This window comes from Trachemys scripta, chromosome 2 (genome assembly GCF_013100865.1).
Source record: "Trachemys scripta elegans isolate TJP31775 chromosome 2, CAS_Tse_1.0, whole genome shotgun sequence".
Taxonomy (NCBI): Eukaryota; Metazoa; Chordata; order Testudines; family Emydidae; genus Trachemys; species Trachemys scripta.
In genome coordinates, this window is record NC_048299.1 from 182,051,894 (window position 1) to 182,074,064 (window position 22,171).

The following is a 22,171-nucleotide window of genomic DNA, read 5'->3' on the forward strand; positions in this document are numbered from 1 at the left end:
GAATTTTAAATAAGGATTTGAAGGAGATCAATGTGATGGCTTTGCAGTTGTTTATGGAGAGCTCCTCCCATGCATGAGAGCAGCATGTGAGAAATCACCAACGTGGCTGTTCAAAAATTTAACATAAGAGGCGATAGGTGGGGGTAGAGATGGTACAGGGCTTTAAAAGCACAGACAAGTAGTTTATGTTTGATGGGCTGCAGAAGGGAAAGTCAGCAGAGGGATGAAAAGAGAGGGAGTAACATGATTGAAATGACCGTGAAAATTATCTTTGCAGCAGATTTTTGAACAGATATAAGTAGGACATGATGTGATTTGGCAAGACCAGAGAGGAGAAGGCTGCAATAGACACGATGAGAGAAGAGGAGGATCCAGATGAGAGTTTAGCTGTATGAACAAAAAGGAAAGGCTAGAACTTAGTGAAATGTTATGTGGGCAGAAGAGGGTATGGATGTGAATTTGGATTTGTCTGGATGGAATGGTGAGAAAGAGTAGATGGAACTGGAGGAAACAATAGAGTGGTGAAGATAAAAAGGAGGAGGAATGGAACAAGTGGAGTGGAAGGAAGTGAGAAAAATGGAGGGAAACACAGTATGAAGCAGATAAGGGACGCAGTGAGTCTCACAGATGAGAGGCAGCAGGATATAAATAGTAGGCCAGCGGTTCTCAAACTTTAGTAACCCGAGAACCCCCATTTTGATTTAAATTTTTTTCCAGACCCCCAAGCCTCCCTGCCTCTTTCTGCCCCCTCCCCCGAGCGTGCCCCAGCCTCCCTCCCGCCCCTCCCTCCCAGTGCCTCCTGCACGCTGGTGAACAGCTGTTCAGCAGCATGCAGGAGGCACTGGGAGGGAGGCGGAGGAGTTGAAAGAGGGAGAGGAAGAAGTTGATCTACGGAGCTGACGGACCCCCTGGAGTACCTCTGTGGACCCCCAGGGGTCCATGGACCCCAGTTTGAGAATCGTTATAGTAGGCTATTAAAATACAGACAATTAAGCAGTAAATCAAAACACAATTAACAATTCCTTGAAGAGAAGGAAGCAAAAAAGTATCTCAACCTGTAAGCCTAAGAAATATATCTCAGTGTGATAAGATGACAAGACAGCCAATAATGTAAAAAGCATAACTCTTAATTCTGAATGATAGGTAGATATGCAAATAGAAATGCAGTCAAATGGTATCTTCAGAGAAGCTGATTTACTGGTAATCTATTGTCCCTTCTCTCAGAGATACTATTTGACTGGATTTCTACTCCTGGAAACTAAGGTTGAGTAAAGTTTCCACAAAACAACATTCTCCAATTTATAAAAGGAACAAGAAACTAAGGCTATTTTGTATATCTCAGAGAATTATTTATACTCAGAAAAGATGATGGGAAAGGGAACAATTTAAGTAAAATTATGCAAGAACATCTACCCTGGGTGAAACAGTTCAGGAAAGGAAGATCCATAAATTATTACATATGATTTCGGTCCATCTTACAGGTCAAGTCCCAATTTCATCTGCCAACTAGAACACTGGTTTCAAGTTTAAAGCAATCCCTGGTCTTACACACTGAATAGAGTTACAAGGCAAAGGCAGCAGCCACATTTGTTCAGAAAGTCACACGTAACTTGACTATAAAAGTGTGAACAAGATACTTGATTCTATCTGAATTACTATCAGCAGTGTTGAACCTATACCCAAGCCAGCATTATGTCTTTCTACCTCTATAAATGGAGCTATTTCATTGGAGACTACAAGGTCCACAATAAAAAAAATATTAGCATCAACATCTCAGATCACTGAGAATCCTGATGTTTAGTGGATTTCAAGGGATGTTAAACTCACATTAGTGTAAGTAAAAGATGACCATGTAAATCTAGAAAGGGAGAGCATCTGTCACAGAAATTCCAGTATGACTCACCAAAGAGAAGACTACCTGGACCACATTCACATTGACACAGATGTATCTCCCAAATACTGAACTCCAATGTAATACTTGGATGCCTAAGGTAATTGATATGCTTTGCAACAGAAATGACAATATTCACAACAGAAATGACAACTCTGTACAAATGGTGAAAAATTGGAGAGGGTTCTGAGAAACACCACAAGAATTATTCCAGGTCTGGAGAACATGCATTACAGCGAATGACTTAAGCAGTTTAATCTACTCAGCTCATTAAAAAGAAATTTAAGAGGTGACTTCATCATGATCCATAAGTACTGTACCTACACATGGGGAAAATGCCTGATGCTAGAGGGCCTTTTAACTAGCAGCTATAGGTATAACTATGTATGAAAGTGCAACTAGACAAATGCAACTAGAAATAAGAAATATTTAACAGTGACAGTTAAACTTAAGAGTAGAAATTCAGTCAGTGTGATCTCTTTAGACAAAAGCTCACTTTTAAAGTCAGTCCTTAATTTTTTGAAATAAAAATCATGATCACAACTCAAACATTCAAATGATAGTCATCTGAATATGAATAATTTACACAATTTATTTAGTATCAGAGGGGTAGCCGTGTTAGTCTGGATCTGTAAAAAGTAACAGAGGGTCCTGTGGCACCTTTAAGACTAACAGATGTATTGGAGCATAAGCTTTCGTGGGTGAATGCCCACTTCGTCAGACGCATGCAAGCTTATGCTCCAATACATCTGTTAGTCTTAAAGGTGCCACAGGACCCTCTGTTACTTTTTACAATTTATTTATTTATTCTCTTAAAAAAACTGAAGAAATATATTACATCAATAATATAAAATAAATACAAAAATAAATAAAACATAAGACAAAATTAACCAGTGGAAAAACTTATTTAGTAATAATCCTGTTCTGGCCCAGATGTTCAGACTATTGTTATTTCACTTCATTGTTTGCAATTCATGAATATATGATGGGTCACTAATGATTAGTATATGATACCATAGTTCAAGGTCCAGTTCTGGGCATGAATTTCCATGTAACTAAGGACTATCTGTTAAACTTTAACATACAAGCACAGCAGCATTGTTTTGGAAATACAGTAGAACCTCAGAGTTACGAACACTAGAGTTACAAACTGACTGGCCAACTATACACATCATTTGAGACTGGAAGTATGCAATCAGGCAGCAGCAGAGACACACACACACAAGCAAATACAGTACAATACTGTGTTAAACTACTAAAAAATGAAGGGAAAGTTTAAAAAAGATTTGACAAGGTAAGGAAACTATTTCTGTGCTTGTTTCATTTAAATTAAGATGGTTAAAAGCAGCATTTTTTCTGCCTAGTAAAGTTTCAAAGCTGTATTAAGTCCATGTTCAGTTGTAAACTTCTGAAAGAACAACCATAACATTTTGTTCAGTTACGAACAACCTCCATTCCTGAGGTGCTTGTAACTCTGAAGCTCTACTGTATGAAGCACCAAATAGATACAACCACACATCACAAGACTTGATCCCAAAGGTGCATTAAACAATATATGCTGTATATTTTTGGCACAAGTCCAAAACAGAACATTTTCATTTAATTTTTGGAAATTTTGAAGATCATGGCTTATCTATCTGGAGGCAAATAATATATACCCAAACATTTTTATGAGAGACTAACACAATCAAATGTCTGGCATATTAATGGATTTAGGTCTATATTAAAATATTGTTCTCTAACAAAGTATTACTTGATATTAGAAATGCATCAATATGATTTTATTAAACAAATCTAAAGCCTGACATTACAGTCTGTTGTTCATAGCTATATAAAAAAGCACACTGAAGTAAACTGAATTTGGTCATCAGATTAATTTTATACAATGAAAGTATTTCTTTAGTTTACTCTCAAAGTAAAAGTATGACAATGATAAGCAAATGGCTCTATAATGACTGGAATTTAAATGAACTAGTTCTAAAAAGACTATTTTAAGCATCTACAATACTTCATAGTATATGCTGTCTTCCTCATCTTCCTGTCACTTCCACAATAGCTCTCAAGGCAGCCAAATTCTTATTATACCATTTCACTTACAAGCTCACTTTTTGTTAATTCTCTAGATTACTATTCTAAAAAAAATGTTACACAGATTTCTCTACTGGTAAGATTGTCTCTTTACCCAATCTTTATTTCAGCTTTAAGGTATAGAAGTTAAAACTGGTTTGGTTGTAAAATCTGGGCACACATCTTTACTTGAGGAGGCAAGAAGAACTGGAATGCACCCACACAATTTATTTTGAAAATATATTGGAAACTGAACAAAACTTCAATCTAGACACAATATATCAAGGAGAATTTCACAGTAATGTAAAAAAGAGAGTCTCTCTTATTTACAAGCAGCATAACCGCAAATTCCAAAACAAGTAAGGTTAACCTCTATAATGTTGAACAAAGAACCAATTATTAAAGACCTTCCCATTCTCAGGTTATGTTGTATATCATCTGGCACACCATGGAATAACCAGTTTAATAACAGGTCAAAATCTTTTGTATTATTTTTATGGTATAGAGTCAGACAAATATCAAATGTTTCTACGTGCAGCTACAAAATTTTGATCACTCTTTGAAAGACCATGGACAGATTTTACTTTCACTACAATATAAGTTTAACCAAAAATGCATTTCCCCCTTATTTCAAATAAGAGTGCACAGATTCTCACCAATGAGAGTGATCTACAACAACTATTGCTATTCTACTTCTAGATTTTTTTGGGGGGGAGGGGTCTGGCTATACCAAAAGGACAGGAGACATTTGACATGGGTTTAATTAGGCCGCAACTTTATTATTAGATGTCTGGGACTACCCGGCAGCTAACAGTGTAACCCCATGTTTATTCCATAATTACCCGGGGGGGGAGGGAGAGTTACCAGCTCTCCCGCTTTTTCCATCCATGCCCCTCCATCAAATCCATTGCCAGGACCTTACCATACCTGGGGTGAGGGACTTCCATCAGCTCCCCTCTTCTTCCCTCCAAATCCATTGCTGGGACCTTACCATCCACCCCCGCCTCGTAGGAGGGTTAAGGTGGGCTATAAGAATGGGGGGTTGGCTCCCTGCCATACCAATCATAGGAGTCCCCAACTGCAGCAGCAGAAATAAAACCAGTGCTGCTTTTAAGCCTCTTTTGAAGTCCATTAGAAAATAGTAAGCAATTATGACAGTTGTAGGAGGATATGTCAACACTGCGGCTGGGAGGGTGCTTCCCAGTGCAGCTAGACTGATATGCACTAGCTCTGCTCAAGCTAGCACTCTAAAAATAGCAGGGAAACTACATGGGTGGTGGCTCAGGGTAGCTGCTAGAGTATGTAGCCAGGGGGTTAAGTGGGCTTCTATTCGGGTGGCTAGCCTGAGCCACCCGCTCTGCTGCCATGGCCACAATGTTATTTTTAGCACACTAGCTCAAGCAGTGTTTACCTGCACCAGGAAGCATCCTCCTAGATACCGTGCAGACATACCCTAAGAGGGGTTTCCCCCTGAGCAAGGCCAGAGCGCCGGGGGGAGGGCGGAGAGCCCGCTGCGGCTCCGCTCTCCCCGGCGGCAGGGCGGAGAGCCTGCCGCGGCTCTGCTCTCCCCAGCGGCCGGAGCACCGCACCGCCCCCCTCCAGGTGCCGCCCCAAGCACAAGCTTGGTGGGCTGGTGCCTGGAGCCGGCCCTGGCTCTGAGAGTGTCTCCAATATGTTGGACCACAAAATAGGAGGCAGCTACTCTGCTTACTGCAGGAGCAGGAGAACTGTTTAAAGTTGGTGGTGCTGGGCAGAGGGGAGCGAAATGCAGGAGGTGCTAAGTGAATCTTCCCCCAACCACTGCACTTCATTCCTCCTGCAGAATTTCCAGAAAAAAAATAAAGGGAAACTAATTGTTCAGGGGAAAATAATCTTTTTAGAAATACTATCACAAAGGAAATTATCACAGAGGAAACATTTCTGCATGTAAAGAGGAGGGTATGGTCAATTCAGCAAATACACCTCTACCCCGATATAACGCGACCCAATATAACATGAATTCAGATATAACGTGGTAAAGCAGTGCTCCGGGGGGGCAGGACTGCGCACTCCGGCGGATCAAAGCAAGTTCGATATAACACGGTTTCACCTATAATACGGTAAGATTTTTTGGCTCCCGAGGACAGCGTTATATCGAGGTAGAGGTGTATGCAGCAAAAGGAGCTTTCAGAAAAAAGAACTCAGTCTCTATTCTACTGGATTGATCAGAAATATCCATGAGTTATAACTTCTGTCCAAAGTAGTGGATCCACTCCAAATTAAATGGGGGGGGGAATCTAAGAGGCTACCTCTCAACAAAAATATGAAATGTAAAACAAAAGTAACATTTATAATTAACATTAACATTTCTAAGTCTACAACTGGTGAATATAACTTGCTGAAAAGAAAAAAAAAAACATTTAAGACACTGAGTCACCCCCACCCTGAAATCCAGCTTTAATACTAGTTTAACAATTAGGAAGAATGTTAAAGATTACTACTATTTAAATTGATGTTGAATGGATACACAGAGGATTTACGCTTCTGATATTAAGTCATATTAAAACAGGATGGAAGCTTTTTTATATAAAATACATTTTAAATTCACTGTTTTTAACATTACCTACAAGTGATAGCAGTATAAAAAACTATTTATGTGCTCATTTTAGGCACACCAGGCAGATTCACTGATGTGTGTGTTTGCCAATGCTGCTCTCATTTTAACAAAAATTACTCACATTTCTAAAGGAAGAGACTGAAGATAATTATGATGCATCTTGCTGCATATTCTGAACATACAGTGTATAACTTAAGAGTTATTTTAATGTTTAAGCCTCACTACCCAAATGCTATTCCAGACTCTCTTTTGCCTTTCCAATTCTCAGTTTACCTTTTTACCATTAGGACCCAATTCTGCTCCTTTTGATGTCCATGAAAGCAGGGTTGGGCCCTCACCAGAAACAGTTTTACCTGAAGAGCCAACCTAAGGATACATGGCTTACTATGCATCTCAGCCTTATAAAAAACAGCCATGTGTTTTAAAAACAGGTTTTTCCCCCTACACCACAGATAGGTAAGAATGACAATATCGCAAAATGTCAGGCAAAATAAATAAATAATCTTAGTTTGTTAATTTCCCTCTTGGTTAATTAACATCTCTAAGTGACCTTTAGCATTGACAGGTCCAACTTTATCCAGAAAGCCAAGGTTTAAGAAATATCTATCCAAACAGAATTGATTACTGATTAAAGCATTGTGAAGAGCACAATTCAATCTGATTTTTAGGCTGGAATTGCATTCCATAGCAAGCTGATTTGACTGCCAATGAGATTGAATGAACAGTCATTGCAGTATAATAATGTTGATGTTACCATATCTACATTTATCCAAAGAATAAAACAAATATATCATTTTAGACTGAAATTAAACCTTGCAAGAAATCATTTTTCTTTATATTGTTTGGAATTAAAAACATATTAAATTGATCCATTAAGAAAATTCTCTTCTCTGTCTTGTGCGTCTTTCAGACCGTGTCTGCATCCTTAGGCAATGAAACAATTTTTATAATTGTAATAAAACAACAAAATGTTGACTTTAAGTTAAGAAAATTGTTGTCTGAATGACTAAATACTTCAGCAAAACAAAATAAATCCTTCTCTAAGTTGTAACAAACATAAATAGCATGCTTGAATAGGTATATATACACCTTACATAATAATGTTACATTTATATTTGTTAGACCTTTTTCACACTTATTTGAATTTCAATTTTTTTCCTATTTGTTTATAAAATCAAGATTGACTAATCTGATAGTAACATCTAGAAATTCAGTGTATCTATAGTTATTACTATATTTCTATTATATATTACTGCATATGCCATTCCATCAACAATACTGTACTGTAGTAAGAAATAAAACTCAAGTATCTGTTCAATTTTTCAACAAAATCCTACAGTAAGATAATGAAAATGCTTCCCCTTCTTGCTCATCCCACTCCTCCTGCTAAATCAAGCAAAAAATATTATAAAGGATACACAATGTGGAAATAGAAGTTTGCAGAACCGATGCAATATGTTCACATGTCAAGGAAAAAGAAAATATATATTTCAAAGGCACTATCTCATGCCGTGTAAATTTGAACTCATGGATTTCAGCAACTTCCTCCTCCAGCTCTAGAAGAGAGCAGTGCCATGGGACTATGGTCAGTATATCAATACACTTAGATCAATTTAAAATATCATCTCTTACATAAAATAATGCCAACAAATAACTACAGGTGAGATTTTTAGGAATTTGACATTCATAATATTTTGAAAGAATAATCCAAAGTTTGTACAACTGCAAAGGCCAACAGTTCCAATTTGGCCATTCTGTAGCAAAGACTGGAGCATCTACATTGAGCTTCAATTTAGCTAATCAGGTGAGTAATAAATTCTATAATATAATACATGTACTTCATGTGTCTTTGGAAAGTACGTTGAGATATAGAAAAAGAATTTAGTAGGAATTCTATTTTGTTATAGAAATGTCAACTTTATATCTATTGCCCAATTTCTGGAAAATTTTCATCTCGTAAAGATGTGTTATAAATTATAATATATCTATAATCTTAAGATTACCGTAATAATCAGAGCATCATCAGAATAATGTGTAGTGGGATATCTGTTCAGTTTTTTTAAACTGTATTAACCAACAGAAAACTGTATTCAACAAATGGCAATTTCAATAGTGTTTTACGATAATATCTAAGGTATTAAATGTAATATCGATATGATTAACTCATTTGGTAGGAAAGTGGATATAATGCAATTCCATGCTAATACCAAGTTGTTTATAGTATTCACTATTATCCACATTACAAATTATTACAGAAATTTGTATGCATTAGCCACATATTTCAACAGCCCTGCAAGAAAAAATAATGAACATGGACAGTCAAATTCTAACTTCACACACCATGCTACATATCAGAACAATCCATAGATGTGCTTGGGTTTGCACTGAGTCACTATTTTTTTAAAATACAATGTGCAGGTTCTTCGAACTGAAAATGACATTTAATTAGACAAATGAATATTAAACAAACAGCACATCCAAAAGCCTCTTAGAGAACGACTGCACAGTACCTTTAATGGGGAGGAGGGCTTTGTCCGGCTTGCCGGGGTAGAAGCAATAGGCTCAGAAGTTACTGCAAAATGGGGAGTGAGTCAGTGTGGTGAGGCTGATTCATCCACAAGGACTGGAAGGTCTGAGGGAGGTCAAAAAGGGGCAAAGCACAGTGGAAGAAGCCTTTTTTCTTCAAACCAGGCCTAGCAGCACCCATCTACCCTCCCCTTGAGGTGGCAAAATATCAGGTTTGGTCAGGACCTGCTGTGGGCATCATACTAGCTGCACCTTTCTAAGGGGAGCTGGGAAGGAATTTTTCCCTCACCACCAGATTAGCCAAGGTGGAGTGGGTTTTTTTGCCTTCCCCACAGTGGGTTCAGGGAGGGCTTTCTTATGGTGAGTAGGGAGGGGATTTACGCTATTATGTCACAACTCATTTTGTAAGTGTGAGGCGGATGTCCAGTGCAGGTACTCCATAGGGACGGCATACAGTGACTGGAAAAATGACTTGGTAAAAGACTTAAAAAGGAAGTGTTTATTAAAGAAGCAGAATGGGAGTGGGGGATTCAGGGCTCCTATGACTGGGGGACCTGGATGGAAAAAGAGGGGAGCTGGCAGAAGCCCCTTGGGTAAATATTGAATGATTATGGAGTTACCTACATTGTACACTTTTATCTGCTGGGTAGTCCTAGACATCTAATAATAAAGTTGCAGCCTGATTAAAACCATATCAAGTGTCTCCTGTCCTCCTTTCGGTATACCTGGACAACTTCATGAGCTGTAGTATTTGAAAGGGATACTACAGTTATGACATTAAAGACCCCAAACAATTTAAAAAATCTACACCTAAACATTGCTGAAATATTAAGAAGATATACACAAAAGTAAACCATGATTAAACTGATGCCTGGTCATTAAGGGCTCAATTGTGACTCTACTATGAGCTCCAAAGCAAGGAGCAATACAGATAAGACAGACTGCGAATCTGACAGACTCCATCTACCTTCCAGATTCCCCTTGGCTCCTAGCAGGAAGTACCCTACACTAAATATAGATTGTACTTTCGCTTGCATGACAATATAGGTGGGTACCTTGTACCACTTGCACAGGGAAGGAGGCGGATGAAGCAGCCCCTGCTCTTTTTCTTGCACTGCACTGCAATCCAGGTAGCCAGCCCCAGGGAGTACAGAGGTTCCTGATGATTATATGGGAGTATGCAAGTTTGGCCACAGTGTGGCCCTACTGTAGAAGAAAGATGCATGCTAAAGGCCCCAATCCCATGAAGATTTATGCTTCTATTTAAATTAAGCTGCCACAGAGTGTATGTTCTCCCCTTACAGAAACTGCTCAGTGTCCACTCTATAATTATTCAAATCCCCTCCACCAACACCTGTACAGTACAAAACAATTTTAATACCTACAATCCTATTGCCTCCAGCCCCTGTTCATTCAGGCCCTGGGATCACCCTTCCTTCAGTCTGGGCACAGCTAGCCCTGTCCATCCCCATTAATACTATTCCTTCCTGCCATTTATCAAGTTAGTCAGCTGACGGGCCAGTTAGCTCATCTCACCCCTCTGCCCCATCTGACTGGCTAGTTCATTCTTATTTCCTCAATCAGATATTGCCAAGGCCACAGTCATCAGTGTGCTGACCCACATGTTAGGCTTCAGCATTCTGTCACAAGCATTTGCATAAATCTTTGCAGGATTGGAGCCTTCACAAACTATTTGAAGTTTTGGTATTTTTAAATACAATACCAGTAGTTTTGTGCTCCACCCCCACAAATATGGTTTAACACAGCAGTCTAATAGCAAACTATTTCCTGCTATGCAGCAGGATCTCTGTTGAGTTTCCAAGACCACCCTCGCTTGTTAAACAGGCGAGCACTGGAAGAAGCACATTCAGTTAATGGCAGAAAAGTGCCTCATAATTCTTGAGTAAATCTTATGGTTAATATACATGGCAGCATTCACAGACTTTTGTTTGGGGGATGGTAGTTGTAGGATCTTTGAGTGGCAATGGAAAATTATAAATAGAGTAAAGAAGAAATTAGGGAAATCCTACAGGAATCTTCATTCAGACCTCTGCAAAACTATATTTAGCATTCTAATAGTAAATGTATTTTATAGAACTGTTGGGACAGTTGCTGCATTCACATATTTGATATGTAACATATTAAACTTCACTGTTTAGACTTAGCAGAATACTAGCTGCTAAGTACAGGTCATGCAATTTCAAAGGATTATTAAGCACCTTTGAAGCAGTTTTTATTTCTACACTACACAGATACATATTGACACACACACACACACACACACACACACACACACCCCTATTGCAATTATACTCTACCACACAAATATTTGGACAAACAATGGGTACAGTTTATTTAACATGAAATACCTGTCTTATCAATGCAAAATGAAATGATTATTTAAAACACAATTTAAAGTATCACTAAGTTCACTAGTTTAGATATTCTTTACAATACTATGATACAAAAATATATCCCAGATGTTATCATTAGGATTGTTTTTTTAACATTTAACACTTTGCCTCTTTACTGCTGCCTGAAATTATAAGTCTATTCATGTTCACATTTCACATGAAGGAACACAACTTTTAATTGTTAGCAGCTGTAATATTAGAGTGTGTTGAGTATGCAAGCGAAGGCGGTGCATGTACTGTCATAATCCTAAAAACCATACTGCAGCTTGCCTACATGTCACTGAATTACTTTATTGTAGGTTTGTTGTTCTATTTAATCCTTTGTTGATCAGGCTTTGGAACAATAATTTTCGTATTAATAGATACTCTAAAAATTTCTCTGAAGACTAATTCACTCCTATTATCCACTTCATCAGAGGGGTTTCTTTTATGAAACTTACACTACGAAAATTTTAAACAAGTATTTCTTTAATCAAAATTTTTTTTACCTCTTCAGTGATAAAACTGCAAGGTAAAATAGGGTAACATATAAACATAATTCTGTGTCTATCTTTTTAATCATTTTGAGCAATATAAACACTGCATGTTTATGTAAAAATTCGGAACTTCTGACTACAAAAAAGATACTCCCCAAATGTCTTAATTTGATATAAAATGCAACACACAGAAAATACATATATACATTGATTTCATTTTGAACTTTTATTTAAAAATGCTGTTACTAAGATTAAAATAATAAGTGACCATTTTAATCCACATAATGGCACATATTACCTGTCTCTGTCAGTGAGACATTTAAAAGCATCTCTTTATTAGAAACACAAATCAATATACTCAAGGGATTGCAATAACTGCTTCAAGCAATTTGTATTGTCATTTCATTCCTGATGTTTTTACTCTGAGTAACTTATTATTATGAATGGCGTGAAAATGGCAACCTGTCACAATTGATTTTTTTTTAAACCTCTTGTAAGAATTTTTTCTTTTCTTGAAATAAATATCTTCCTGGTAACTATAGGTTTAGGTTATAAGAAACAGTCTATAACTGAAGTTTTAGTTCATTATAATTGAGGGTTTTTACCTATTCCCATTAGAAAGATTATTGCTAAGATTAAGAGCTATTTGCATTGTTTTGAAATGAAAGAACCTTGTGCACACAGAAGCACTCAGACTTTAGGTTTCCTTCCATAGTTGAAGATACCAGCATCAATAACAACAGAGGGTCCTGTGGCACCTTTGAGACTAACAGAAGTATAGGGAGCATAAGCTTTCATGGGTAAGAACCTCACTTCTTCAGATGCAAGCCTCAATAACGAAATTCTGGGTATTGGCCAGAACTTTGTTTATCTCACTTTGCTCTGAGAACCACCACTGGACTGGGAGAGCCAGGAAATCCTGAGGTGACTGTGTAATCTTGGGTAAGCATTTAACTTGTCTGACTCAGTTTTCCTTTCTGTCTAAGCGAGCTTGTCTACACGGTGGGGTAATGTACTCTACAAGGTGTGATATCTAAAGCACACTAACATGTTACACATTAATTGGTCCATGTAGACCCTGCTGGTGCACTTTAATGTAGTGCTATTAGAAAAAATATTGCATTAAAGTACACTAAGGAACCTTTAGTGCGTACCAGCAGGGTCTACACCAATTAATGCACAATGTTAGTGTGCTCAAGAAATCACAATCCCTGTAGAGTACGTTACCCCACCATGTAGACAAGACTTTACTAATCTAATTCATGAGACCGTTGTGCGAACTAATGTTTGTACATTTCATTGAAGGTGTAAATTTGTATTTAGATGTTAAATATTATTCTAGAAATTTTCTGCATCTGAGTCGCATGTAATGAAAGGCTTGCCTGCTTTTAGTCTCCATAATTATTTTGGAATGTGGATTTGTCTATAAACCTGCTCCTGGACAGATTACTATATCACAGATAAGCACTAATGGGCCTGTCTATATATCCCTTAGTAAATGCTGTTTCAGTATCAAATTCTACTTTGTGGGCCAATACTAGAGAATTCCAGGAGTTAATGTGAATCATATTTTGCATACTCATTGGCATGTTAATACCTATGATACATTTCCATTTGGAGTAGTGTAACAGAGCTCTTGAAATAAACAAAGATCTGGGCTGTCTATGTATCAAATGGATCACGTTATATGATTTTTAAAGGCACATTAACAGAGAACAAAACTTTAAAGCTTTTGTTCACACCTGCTTGTTTGACATCATACTTCATACCTCCAAAATTTTACAAGCTGAAAAGCTCTGCTGTACTTTGAAGAATAAATTAGATTTTGTAAAATAGAAAATACTGTAACATTATTCATTACGTATCTACGTGAATTGTGTTACAGCATGTATGGTGCAAATGGCACTTCTAGAATGTACTGTCCTGTATTGAAGAATTGCTGCTTTAAACATCTTTAGAAGCATTGTCTTCTCTTCTACCCCTAACCATCAGTATCTTCAGAGGATTCTGACATCAACAAAACTGGTTTGATTCTGTTCTGCAGGGAACAGGATTCTGGGGTCTCATGAAGGGAACTGTACATCCTGTATGCTACAAGGGTGTGTTCTCCATGTGGATTTTCTGTCCTCAGCTCTCAGAGGAATTGGGGGTGGAATGAGGTTAGCAGTGGGTGCAAGGATGCAGTGGGTGTATGAGACTCCCTTGTATAGTGGGTGTGCAGGAGTTCTGGGAGATACTGCCATTATAAGTTTGCAGCAATAACTGCTTTGCTGCCATTTCCTACATTCTGCAGGTGGTGCTGGTGAGAAGGGGTGGATAGGAATCATCCCAGAATATGTGGGCTGTAAATGAGCTGGCTAGTCATCTATGCCTTCCATATAGGATTAGTCCCTTAATATTAAATAACAATGATATATGCTGTCTGAAATAGTTAACTTATTTCTGGAAGAATACAAACTTTTATTTAACACCTGGAATTTACAATTAAGTAATATACTATACAGAAACTTATTTAAACTAAAACAGGCATTCAGTGGTCCATATTCTTTCATCAAGTGAAGATTTATGCATATAATTTTAATTAGTGCTAATTAAGTGTTAACCACTTAAATCACCTCTTTATTGACAGAATACTAGACTTCATCTAATATACGGTCAATGGAAAGCAGTTACTAGAAACTTTCATTGCTTCTCTCTTGTTAGTTTTAAAGCAGTGGCAAATAGTTAAGGACCCATCAATGCTTACCTTATACATCCCAGGTTTCAGGAATTATTATAGAGGGAGATAGCAGTGGACCTTATACTAGGTTGCCCGATACTTTCTATTATAAAGAAGACTCTGGTTACATTTTGAGACGTTCTAACACCTCCAGATGTTTGCAGCTGGCCTTTGAAATTCAGCAGTGGGAAAGCTCTCAGGCTAAAAGTAGTGCCTTTTCTTTGTTCTATGAAATTCCAATCAGGTTTAGCTGAGTTGTAAACTGCTGAAGATTGTGATTTCCCTTCTCTCGCTTGCACTGTCCGAAATTTTTTTTGGAAACATGCCAAAATAAATGAACGTGAACATTTAATCCATAGCTGGGCCCATGCCACCAGCGCTAAAGCAGAAGCAACAGCACACGTTGAACTGGGAACCCTGGGAACAAACAGCCTCTCAGAAAGGTTGAAGGAGAAGGAAAGGAGAAGAAAGGGAAAGAACAGCTCAGTCATGCTTCCCCCCACCTCCACCAACTACTTTCCAGACACTGCACATGGTTCCTGTGACCCACTTCTCCCCAGGGATAACAACCTGCTCCTGTTGGCAATTAATGCAGTTAGTCCCATAGTTCAAGCTGTGTTGCACTACTGAAGATTCAAGAATTCAAATCTTACATGATGCCATGCATGATGGAAGAGTTGTTACAGTTACACATAATATACTTTTAAAAACTTTTTTATTAAAAAACCCTAGAAAATACAGAAACTTATATTTAGAAAAAAAAGCAATTTAAATTTTTGAGTTTAGCACCCAATTTTTGAAAATGCTCATGCAACCTTAAACCCCAAACCATGCAGTTTGTCTAGTATATTTAAAAATACCCAAGGTTGTCTTTTTTGTTGATTAAATCTACTCCCACATGGACAAATTCAGAACTTTAGCTTCTACTTCCTGGATAAACTAGTCATTTTAAGCCAAAAATACCTGCAAAATACGATTGCAATAAATAAATAAAATAAATAAATGAACACTGTAAAAAGCACACTTGACATTCTAGGATGGTCAACTTCACTTCTAGACTTTCAGCTTCTAGAGAAAGGTTGACCACTGATAAGAATTTGCTCCATAAGGAGTAGCAATATCAGGCCATTTCTAATAACTTGCTATCCTCACAAGAAATGCTGGCAAACATCAGGTCTTCCCCTGACTGCTTCAGTTAATAGAAGTCTCTATCAAAACGAAAAGTTGTCTAGAAATCCTGTTGTTCTTAACCCATTCAGCAACTGCAGAAATTACTAAGGAACCAAGTGTACAATGAAATTGCAGGGGAAAAGAATACAGGGCTTTCTAACACATATGGATCTTTGGTTGGATGCACCAAAAACTTCTTTGCAGATTCCAGTAGTCCATCATACTGTTCCTCAGTTCTAAAATATTAGAAAGTGCATGTTGCTTTCTTTGAACCAAGAAAAAAAGGATATTTAAAGACAGGAAAGTCACCATATCCTGCAAAGCTTTAGACACCTCTGTGGAGAGAGGAAGAAGGATGAGAAAAAAAGACTGTAAAGGAAGGAGATTATGACAGAGGTTCAGAAGTCTGGTCCTTGCGTTATTCCTCCCTCTCCAAATCCAAAGTTCATCCTTCCAGCGCAAATATTTGGGAGATTTCTCTCCAGGAAAGGAGATGTCCCTAGAAGATGAAGTCACCATAAAAGAGGAACAGAATTGTAACATCCAACTGCTTGTGATATTCTCTCAATGAAAACTTCTTCCTTAGTGAGTCAGGGCATGTTTTCACTACCCGCCGGATCGGCGGGTAGCGATCTATCAGGGATCGATTTATAGCGTCTAGTGTAGACACGATAAAATTGATCCCCGATCACTCTGCCGTCGACTCCGGAACTCCACCGCAGCGAGAGGTGGAAGCCGAGTTGATGTGGGAGCGGCAGCAGTCGACTCGCTGCCATCCTCACAGCTAGGTAAGTTGACCTAAAATACGCAACTTCAGCTACACTATTTGCATAGCTGAAGTTGCGTATCTTAGGTCGACCCCCACCCCCCCTTAGTGTAGACCTAGAATGAGATGGCACTTAATCTCATGCTCAAAGGACCACACATATAGGGAGAAACATTTCTTGTCTCTATACCAGAACCCCAAACAGCAAGAGAAGGCCAAGGATGAAAATGTAATCTTGAACCAGGATATGCAGTAGCTGAAAAATAGGGATATTTAGGAACTACCACTGATGAAAGGTCTCTTTTGCCCAAACAACCTATGGAGAGGAACTCACACTGTCTGTGACTATAAGCTTCTATCTAGAAGCTAACCAGGAGTAAAGGCTGTCAGATCAAAGAGCCAAATTCCAAAGCTGAAGGTGGAGATGTTCAAGTTGGCTCTGAAAAAATGGACATATCACTGAGGATGTGTTACAATTGAAACCTGAATATTTGATGTATGCCATTACAAGACTTATAAACCACTTAGATGATCACTAAAAACAACGAGGAGTACTTGTGGTACCTTATCTAACAATGTGATATATCTACCAATGTGATATATGCCATCATGTGCCAGCAATGCCCCTCTGCCATGTACATCGGACAGTCTCTTCGCAAAAGAATAAATGGACACAAATCAGACGTCAAGAATTATAACATTCAAAAACCGGTCGGAGAACACTTCAACCTCCCTGGACTCAACAACAGACTTAAAAGTGGCAATTCTTCAACAAAAAAACTTCGAAAACAGACTTCAATGAGAAACTGCAGAATTGGAATTAATTTGCAAACATCAAATTAGGCCTGAATAAAGACTGGGAGTGGATCGGTCACTACAAAAACTAAAAACTAATTTCCCCATGCTAATTTCCCTGTACCGTTACTCACACCTTCTTGTCAACTGTTTGAAAAGGGCCACCCTGATTACCACTACAAAAGTGATTTTTCCTCCTGTTGATAATAGCCCACTTTAATTGAATAGTCTCTTTAGAACTGACCCCCGACAACTCCCTCTTTTCATGTGCTGTGTATATATATCTTCTTACTGTATTTTCCACTCCATGCATCAGATGAAGTGGGTTTTAGCCCACAAAAGTTTATGCCCAAATAAATTTCTTAGTCTCTAAGATGCCATAAGTACTCCTCGTTGTTTTTGCTGATACAGACTAACACGGCTATCACTCCGAAACTAGATGATCAATGTTGACAGAAAACTCAACTACCAAGAATTATCACCTCACCACAATAAGCAGTTAAACATTTATATTTTTATAATAAAAACTAGCAAAGAATAAGATAGGAAAAGTATTATGAACACATGGCGCAATGAATTCTACAGCTGCAAAAAGAACACAAATTGGTCAGGTGGTCTGGGCCTTTATGACCAATTTGAAATATGCAGCTCTAGAGTCAGCATCTGTGATTCCCACCAGGGGTGCTCGAAATTTTTTTTTTGTAATCTGGTGCTAAAAACTGTAAACTCTATAGATAATGGAAGCCATATATTCAGTTGGTATCATTAGTTAAGCCAGTGGGTGTGGAGGCAAACCCAGCACTCCTAGTTACGGCACCTTGATAACTCCCCGCCAATGGCTTTACTTCTTTCCATGTTACCATGATTTAAGGCATAGCAGACTACCTCATGCGTGAGGAAAAGGAAAGTTCTTAAACTGAATTGCTGCGATAGATGTAGCTTTTCTTAATTCACAGCATCTGTGCATTATCTAACTTTTAGTCTTTCTGCATAGTATGCTGTATTTTGTCTGAGAACATAGTTTAAAACAAAATCTGAACATGTCTAAGGAGAACAGCTTGCTTCTAAATATTCCCTTAATAGCGCTCACAATATGATTAACAAAGAGTTTGAATTTCATTCTGAAAAGGATGGACAAGAAAAAAGTATCTTATCTTAACTAAACCTAAACTAAAATTTTTATTAGACTAAATTAGGAACATTTTAGTTAAAACACTCAGGCAAAAATGGAGAGGGTAAGGTTCTATGACCACCGCAGCTAGTGGGCAGTGTGAAAAGGAGATCTCAATATTGACGCAAAAATAATAATAGTGATAGTATAACTTATTTTTGCTAATATTAAGACTTTACAAACTTAACATTTAGTAAAGAGGCAGACAAGAGATAGCTATAGGTAAGCTATAGCCAGGATACTTGAAAATATAAACAGTACATAGTATATTTAGCTAGTTATGTTACAAAATATTAAAGCTAATCAAAAAAATTCCAGGAGGTTTCTATTTCTGTCTCCCAAGGACTAGCAACTGTATGTCTATATCCTTAGGCATAAACCCATGTAAAATATTCATGTTTTTGGAAGAGACTTAACTGTAAAAAGGAATGTAGGTTGTGTTATCAGAGCAATCAACGTAGGAGTAAAGTGCCACTATACAAACCCTTTACTTTTCAAAGAAAAATCCCTGCTTATGTCTTTAAAACGCCAAGAAAAACATGTGTAGTTGGAAATATTCTAAACCTTTTGTTTATTATTTAAATGTTAAAATGACCAATGCATTGGTGAAATGCATACTTGCAAATGTTAACTAAATGTAAAGGTCCAAATATAATTTCCTAATATCATTGCTATGTAAATGGTAAAATGCTAAATGCACCATTCTGAAATTTAATGTCCTTACCAAACGAATTATTAATACAAGAAGACTTTAAAGTATAAAATATTTATCTTATTGGAAAAATTAATTTATTACTGGCAGCGCTCAAGTAACTCTCTTTACCTATTTCACATTTCTCTTAAATTTGTTATTAAAAAAGCCTTCTCTAATACCTATTTAGGCTAAAGAAATTATAAAATGTATTTAATTAAAAAACTGTTTTGAGAACTGAAATACTGCATATAAAGTGGGGTTTAAACTTTTTGAGAACCAAAGTTTATTTCCTGTTTGAGTCTACTAAAATTTAAGAACATCTTAGAAAATTGTATGAATAAAAATAAAAGCTGCACTTTAACTTTAAAAGGTTATCTGGGATTTTCCCCACCAGAATAACAAAAGCAATTAGAAATGTTACCAGTTCATTAGACAAAGTATATATGCATAAGGTGAAGAAGAACCTAAGGAAAAACTATGAGGGTACTGGGCCAACGAAAGAGTGACAGCAACTAACTTTCTTCTTTCTTTAATAATAAATAATAAAATAAACATGGTTGAAGACTGATTATTTTGCGTGGCCCCTTGATGATATCCCATAAAGTATGTAAAAGAACTCCTGTAACTAAAATACTGAGAGTCACATCGCCTGAGATAGTCTCATGAATAACCTATATCAATAATTCCATCTTTGAAGTATGAGAAACAATTAGTAAGAGGTGGCCTACCATTTCTTATTTCTCAAAACTAGATATTTTTAGTATTTTTTAAAAATAAAATAACCTGGCATTCAGCAATTAAAAAAAACTACCCCTTTCCACCTCACAGCAAACAAGAACTTATACCATCACACAGTAAACGTGCGCTGAAAGACTACGCACATGCACAGGCACACAACACTCAACTCCTCCACTTGACATCTTTGGAAGCAATCTCATGAGGGAGAACCTTCTGTCATACACAAAACAAAAACTTACCTAAGTGTAACTAACCAATACCTTTCTAATGTTAAATTAGTTCTGCATTTTTCCTGGACTGCAGTGTACACAAACTGAAACCTAATCCTGCAACTACTTCTTTGTGGTGGACTTCTTTCCTCACGCATAGCCCCACTGAATCAGTGTGCTGACTTGAAGTCAAGGGGGCTCTGTGCAAGCTCAAGGGTAGGTGCACAGGGAGGAATTTGTAGGATCAGGGTCTAAAGCTACTGCAGGCATACGTTACTCTTGCTCTGTTTTCAGACCACTGTAATTTCATTTTTAGCTAGTCATTTTAAGATGTATTTCTGAAATGAGACTGAGAGCAATTTATAATATACATAATTAAGACACATCCAGTAGAAAGAACTCATCTGCTACACAAATAAATTTAAAATTAAGCCAGTTTAAAATACTCAGTTTGCTGCACTACAGAATAGTATTTACTGATAAATTTAGTGAACTGATGTTTTATGTATCTAATTTAGTACTTCAGAAAGAAAAAAATATTAAAGTTAGTAAAATGTGTTTAACAAGCAGTCATTCTAGTTATGCCAGCCTACCTTGTTCTTTGGATTGGATGTGTTCATTACACTTCGAGTCTCTTTTCCAGTGTATATGACAACACCAATTACTGTTCCTGGGGAAAATAAAAAGGGTTGATTATGAATGTTTTACCAATGGGTAGATGAAGAGTAAGATAATAGAATTAAAAACCTACAAGTAATTACAATCCTATAAACAAGCCACTTTTATAAGCAAAAACATCATATAAGCACAAGTCTTTCTACATGTATAGTATCATCTCACACTTTTTCATTTTAGCCATTGTAACAAAAGCTTCCTAGCATTAAAAAGCTAACAATATTTCATGGACTGTATGACAAGCTTTGTCTAAATTTACTTTATTATTTTATGTAAATCACAGCAGATGATGAACTGATAAATGCCATTCCATTGACATCACAGAGCATGGTAACAGCATTTCATGAACATCCACAAAAGTGATTATACTCTTTCACTGATGTCAGTGAAAGTAATAACACACTCTAAATCTTTAATGGTTAAAAATACATTTGAACTTAAAACCTTCTTAAACAAAACATTAAAAAACAGAGCATACACTATGTCCTAAAGACCCATTATTAGCCCCTCACAGTGAATTCTGAGTTCATTCAACATTGCTGAATATCTTGCTTGTAGTGTTCTTGTAGCCATGTTGGTCCCAGGGTATTATAGAGACGAAGTGAGTTAGTATTGGTGAGTTAGTATTACCTTGTCTCTCTAATATTACTGTATATGTGCAGTTCAGTAACTAAAATCAGTGCAAGCTCTGCTGTCACTTACAAACTGGTAAAGATGAGCTCTCACATTTATTTATATCACCAGAACACCACAAGTAGCCTTATATTTGTAAGAGGCAAAAATCTATATAGGAGTACTTTGAGTTCCTCTTACCTTCCTTCAGTCAGTTTTTACTTATAACATGACAGAAAATCTGGTTAGCTATTAAGGAAAACTTAAAAACATTGTGGCACCTTAGAGACTAACAAATTTATTTGAGCATAAGCTTTCGTGGGCTACAGCCCACTTCTTTGGATGCTTAGTCTCTAAGGTGCCACAAGTATCAGAGGGGTAGCCGTGTTAGTCTGAATCTGTAAAAAGCAACAGAGGGTCCTGTGGCACCTTTGAGACTAACAGAAGTACTGGGAGCATAAGCTTTCGTGGGAAAGAACCTCACTTCTTCAGATGCAAGTAATGGAAATCTCCAGAGGCAGGTATATATCAGTGTGGAGATAACGAGGTTAGTTCAATCAGGGAGGGTGAGGTGCTCTGCTAGCAGTTGAGGTGTGAACACCAAGGGAGGAGAAACTGTTTCTGTAGTTGGATAGCCATTCACAGTCTTTGT

The 22,171-nt window shown here is 37.4% G+C and overlaps 1 protein-coding gene across 3 annotated transcripts in view; it reads right to left on the bottom strand.

Moving 5' to 3' along the window:
• ATP9B (ATPase phospholipid transporting 9B (putative)) overlaps window positions 1–22,171 on the bottom strand; it is a 292,155-nt gene that overhangs the window by 105,375 nt on the left and 164,609 nt on the right. For all 3 annotated transcript variants that reach the window (XM_034762489.1, XM_034762492.1, XM_034762491.1), the window contains one exon: window positions 20,826–20,902. In XM_034762489.1, the coding sequence (XP_034618380.1) occupies window positions 20,826–20,902 (77 nt within the window). The remainder of the gene's footprint in view (window positions 1–20,825; window positions 20,903–22,171) is intronic.